This window comes from Cottoperca gobio, chromosome 13 (assembly GCF_900634415.1).
Source record: "Cottoperca gobio chromosome 13, fCotGob3.1, whole genome shotgun sequence".
Classification (NCBI taxonomy): domain Eukaryota; kingdom Metazoa; phylum Chordata; class Actinopteri; order Perciformes; family Bovichtidae; genus Cottoperca; species Cottoperca gobio.
Window position 1 is genome coordinate 23,795,675 of NC_041367.1, and position 5,747 is coordinate 23,801,421.

The window sequence follows — 5,747 nt, forward strand, 5'->3', positions numbered from 1 at the left end:
AGAATACTAAAATGATGCAGAAATGTGTGTATTACTGTTAATAAATAATTCAAGTGCCAATCAAGTAAGAAACATTGTTATAGGTTGTCATTGTTGATAGCTAATAAGAGGGATTTCATTTAAAATATAATAAAAGTATCCATACTCTTGACTAAAGGACGTTTAGAGAAAGGTTGATTTTATTTCCATGTTCGTTTCACATTTCTTCTTGTGTTTTTAATTGGTATATAAGCAGTATTGTGACTAGCAGAGGGTGCAAGTGCCAAACTCAGTTACCACAAAGTCAAACATTGACATTAACAATTACTTTGAAATATTTAGAACTCATGATATTGGTGTAGTGTTTAGTAAATATTTTAATATCGGTGACTAAAATGTAGTTTCTGTAGAATGAATACAATGCCTGTATACAATGTTTTACACTCGTACACACAGAAAGTGTGTGTGCAGTTGTGTTATATAATGTTACAAATTACAATTATTACTACAAGGATGAAATGAATGCACACAGACAGGATGTGTAAGGACTGCTTTCTTTATTAATAGTGGTTCATGCATGCATATAAAAATGTACATTTTATTGACTCATACACAAGTCATTCATTGTATCATTAGTTTATTAACATGTTTTTACAACAGGTGGGCCCTGTGTGCATTTACTTATCAGTTCCTGGTTCTTACAAAATAGGATGTCATAAAACTTTGCTGACTTGAACTCAATTGAGCTGAATTTATGTCTTGCAATGTTCATTATTTTGCCCACTATTTCAGCCACCCCTCATCTTAATATGTATATGTATTCAAAACAATGGTTTAAAGTATAGAAAGAACAACTTCAAAATATTTCTAACAGAGCACAACTTCAATAATACAATATGAATAAACGTGAGTAGGACTCCAAGTCCAACCAAACTATACATTCATGCCTCTGTAGTGACCTCTAAATTCACGTATGATGTGACAAAACATTTTTTTGAGACAAAAATCACAGACAATATTTACATAGTTAATAACTCCTGTCTTAACTTCTGTGGCTCTATGTGAAGTCAGGTACATTCATCATGTATTTCCTCCTCATACGTCTGCCACGGCATTGAATGTCCCGTGGAAGCCGTAGGGGATGTTGACAGGCACCACAGCCCTGCCCAGCTCCTCAAATGTTTTGGCATCTAAAACCAGGAGGAACGTACTCTTGTCCTGGGAATAGTTAAGACACGGGTGAAAAAACTTGTAACCAAAGTTACAGAAACAGACATTGAAAATTGAAATTTTACGAAACTCTTGATATAATTGAGCACAAATGTGTTTTGCTATACTTAAAGATACACTTCTTGATTTTGGTACAGTGCCTCCAAATCCCATAATTTCCTCCCCTGCTGTTGTTTTATGTATGATGATGTTGAGCCAATAGTGAGCCGGGAGGAGATTAGGGAATTTGGACCCTCTAAAAAAAGCTTCAACTGCTTCTCTAAGAGTATCGTGACCTGTAGTGTGAGTGTGTTTAAAAGCTAAGGTCTAAAAATGTAATGTTGCCATTATGAAATGAAACAAAATCTGAACTTGACTGACCTTGTTGGGTGTGATGACCACTGACATGATGACACCATCGTCCTCCTCTGTTGCATTAGGGGACGGTACGAAGACTGGTTCAGAGGGATAGAGGCCAGCATGTTCCCACACCTGTGAGAAAATACAGTAGTTACTCATGAGTTTAGAGTTTGCTGCAGTCTGGCTGCTATCACACAGTATTCTACTTTTCTTTTACTCTCTTCAAATCTAAAGGAATGTTATTGATGATATAAAAGTACTACAAATCATCTGATTTCTGTTGTACTGTTGTTGTTTGACTCGTAATCTTCATGGATTGGACATTAGAGTTGATCTTCCTTTTATTTGATACAATATTACAGCACAACATTTACATATCGCTAAAATAAGTCATTATTGCCATGCGGTAACAGCTGGAAACATCTGAGAGAAATAAATCAAACTCAACTCACCTTCATGTGTTTCCCATGGAGGTCCATTTTAATCAGTGTGTCTCCGACAAGATGTCTGAAGCCACAGCCATAGAAGTAGCGGTAGGAGCGGGTGTTGTACTTGCCATAGTTGATCTGAGGGAACTCCAGACCTCCGTACTGATGAAGATCCTCTCCGTGGAGGTCCTCATGAGTACAGAAGACCTGTACAGAGAAAGAAACAAGGTGGTTAATGAAACTCCGGGAGCATTGGTAGATAGAGTACTATAGTTCATTTCCACAATTAACTGGTACGATTAAATGAAAGGTATATCCGCTCGCAAAGAAAAGGTTATTAAGAAATAGATTTCCTTTGTGTGGGTATCAAACCAAATTTGAACAGTTGTGATATTAAAGAACATTAAATGTATATAAAAACTATACAGCATGTATGCAAAGAGCCATTAGGACATAAACCATATGATACAATCATTTCAGTAAGTGTTACCATTTTATTGACCAAAGTCTTCATTTACCTAATGTTGCTTTGTGCTATCAGAAGTTTGCATCCTTCTCCTTTTTACAATGCTCCTGTCAAAGACTTGTCAAAATCAAAAAGGACTTTGGAAGTGTCCTCTGTTGATGCATGTAGATCACTCGTCTGCCTACCTTGTTCTTGGTGAGTCTTATAGAGGTGGCCGTGCAGTTGGGACGGTTCAAGTTCTGGTTGTAGGGTGTATCACGGTCCACATTGAGAGGCAGAACAAAGCGCCGTGGGAAGACTCTACACAAGGTGTTATACACCTGATGGGAAAATATGAACATCTTTTCAGCCTCAACAAAACAACTATTGTCCAGCTGAACGTACAACTTGTTTTTGTGGTGATATTACAGGTCATTTAGCAGACGCTCTTATCCAGAGCGACTTACATTGAACTAAGTACAGGGACAGTCTCCCTGGAGCAGCTCAGGGTTAAGTACCTTGCTCAGGGGTACAATGGTTGCAGCCTGGTATTGAACTCCCAACCTTCTAGTGTTTTGTTTAGAAGGCGTACCACTAGACCATCACCACCCCGGGTTGACATTTACTTAATCTGCTTACCTCATCAAGATCTTCTCCAGACTTGCGCATGTTTTGGACGTTGTAGTTAGTGATTGCCTCGCCATCATCTGAAGCACACATGTCTATGATCAAGAAGCCGTCCTCCTCGTATGCGTTGATCTGGTGGAACGTTGACAGCGGCTTGGCAATGTACTTGATGGAGCTTAGCTGAAACACAGGATTGAACAGAAGAATGAGAGCAGCTCATATTTGCTTTATATACAGTACAAGATAAGTGAATAGTCTGCTTTTCAGAGGACTGAAGGTCAGAGAGGTCAGAGCCATACCTTTCCTGTCTGCTTGTGAACCAGGTGGAAGATTGTGTTGATTTTTGGGTCCCAGAGAAAGCCGTCACTGATGCTTTTATTTCTCAACTTTCCTGTCACAATCTTTAACAGGTCCATCTTGATGGGCTGCTCAATGAACACCACGTAGTTCTCAGACATTGCTTTAATAGATTGAGAAGATTTTATTAGATTCTGTTCTAAATTCTGAAAGGATGATTCAGTTCAGTTTCTCTTTCTCATACTTCATGGTAAACTGAATACTTGGGTTTTGACTTTTGGTCTGACAAAACAAGACATTTTAAGATTATAGGTGCACATTTCGTATGTGAAATGATTAATTTAAGAAGTCATTTTCAGATTAATTTATAATGAAAATAATCATCAGTTGCTGCCCTCTTATCATTTTCATTTCAGTTAGCTAGGAATTACTTTGACTGAATGAATGAGACTGATTAATCACATGATGAAGAAACATCATTTAATGTGGATCATTCTCGTCTAAGTCTTCACTTAATGCATCCTTACAGGACATCTTGGTAGAATACACATGAAGATTGAATCTAACTCTTTAAATGGCTATTAGTCAAGGCTCACGGGTGACAGCAATGAGCTCTTTGATTTGAGTGCAAAGTTTTGCTCACCAAAGCTGTGGTAGTAGGATGGTTTGCTCTTATCCGCTGAGGGAATCGAGCACAGCACTGTGGCTCCCTCCAGGGTTTCCTCAGCGCTTTTCTTGGTCGGCGGCACTCGGATGATGTTGTAAGTTGCTCCTGTCAGCACAGACACAATTAGTTTCTTGCTCAAGGTCTTCAGACATGTGGGGAGTTGTTGTTCTGTACATACAGTGATGCAATATACAGAATCACATTATGCTGCATGAGAAAACTCCTAAATTACCTTTATGGGAGTATGAGTTTCCCATGTTGTAAGTTGTTCCATCGGGGTCAGTGTGAGGGTGTGCGGTCGCTCCGTTCACTGCAATGAATTTGCTCCAGTCCACCTAATAGGTACAAATAAATGAGTGCAAAGACTTTGCAAGATTTCTAAAATAAAAGTAACTGCTTTGCACAGATGTGTCTCTGCAATGTTATCAGCTACAACTACATTCAACATCATGTTACCTTTTTAGTTGTCTCCAGAGTCTCAGGGTCCACCTTGTGCATGATATTGGTTTCCGTGCTGACATAATAATCACCTTTGTAGGTGACGAAGCTCACATTGGCATTATCTGTGGACTCTAGATGGGAAAAGGAAGATGCCAGAGTTAATGCCACAACCACAAGTATAAGTCACTTTTCACTTGTATTTTGTATTTCTCATAGCTCTAGGTATGTGGAAGTGAATGAAGACATTTTGCATTCAAATGACATCTTATTCGTTGCATTAATATAGTCTTGTTCCTGTCATGCAGTTTGCTAAAATACTCACTTGGTAATTCAAATCTTGACAGGAAGCGCTGGAAGAAGTTTTTACAGGGGTCTGGTACGGTGACAGTGCCAAACTCTGACACTGCGATGCGGTTGTGCTCCTGGTTGGCTTTGTAACTGTCACTGGACAGGAAGCGGCTTTTGTAAGTCACGTGTCCATTGGATATTTTGAACTGGTGCAGAAGAGCCATACCATCAAACCAGTGGTTGAACCTGATGAGAATGGAGGGAGCAGGAGAGAGGAGTAAGCTTTGTGATGTAGCGGCTGCAGTAGATGTGTCAACACTTTAAGATCTTGTACCCACTTATGGTTTCCGATCTCGAACTTCCCGGGCCCGTTTCTCAAGAAGCTTCCGTTGATCCATTCTGGGATTTCGCCAATGATGTTGGTGCTGATGGGCTCGGGGGTGTCCTCAACTGAGCTCACAATCTTCTCAATGCAAGGCAGACCGTGTACATCTGTGAAGTGGTTGATGTTCTTCCTAGACTTGGCTTTTTTGAGTGCTATGGGAGAAAGTTAGCAAAGAAAAAAGCATAACAAACAGTCATATTTTCTACATAACATCCAAAATAAGCGACATTATTATCAATTAAGGAAAATAATGAATACAAAGTGAAATTGTGCAAAGCTGATCTCATAGGATGTTTACCTGGGGTTTTGTTCTGTTGATGAGTGATGGTGTTCATGGCTGTAGATGTTTCTCTTGAACATGTAGAAGTGTCAAAGGATTCTGCTGTTTCTCCAAACGGGCACAGCTTTATACTGTCCTCCTGTCTGTGACACCCCCTAGAAACATTCAGATAAGTAGGCAGGCAGAACACGATTTCACGATTATATAAGCCTCTACATAACAAGTACTTTGTGATCACAAGATGGTACAAGTGGTAACTTATTCACAGAGGTAATCACTTGATCATTCTTTGCAAGTCATTCATTATTCCATGTGATAATTATAACTTTGTTGTACACAGT

At 39.2% G+C, this 5,747-nt stretch overlaps 1 protein-coding gene across 1 annotated transcript; it reads right to left on the minus strand.

Moving 5' to 3' along the window:
• Positions 1–754: 754 nt before the first annotated feature.
• On the minus strand, positions 755–5,491 carry bco2b (beta-carotene oxygenase 2b). The gene is made up of 12 exons (XM_029446642.1): positions 5,425–5,491; positions 5,080–5,278; positions 4,776–4,987; positions 4,469–4,584; positions 4,245–4,347; positions 3,989–4,117; positions 3,348–3,508; positions 3,061–3,228; positions 2,628–2,762; positions 2,001–2,183; positions 1,570–1,680; positions 755–1,197 (listed from the first exon to the last, which is right to left on the minus strand). The coding sequence occupies exons 1-12, from the start codon at positions 5,459–5,461 to the stop codon at positions 1,075–1,077; spliced, it is 1,677 nt and encodes a 558-aa protein (XP_029302502.1). The 5' UTR covers positions 5,462–5,491; the 3' UTR covers positions 755–1,074.
• Between the last annotated feature and the right edge of the window lie 256 nt (positions 5,492–5,747).

Bases quoted from the DNA above. Each gene is read 5' to 3' on its own strand.
- bco2b (XM_029446642.1), bottom strand. From the start codon at position 5,461: ATGAACACCATCACTCATCAACAGAACAAAACCCCAG. The intron at 4,348-4,468 runs GTAACATGATGT...TGTACCTATTAG, and splicing joins CTCTGGAGACAACTAAAAAG to GTGGACTGGAGCAAATTCAT. The intron at 3,229-3,347 runs GTATGGCTCTGA...CCTGTGTTTCAG, and splicing joins TTCACAAGCAGACAGGAAAG to CTAAGCTCCATCAAGTACAT.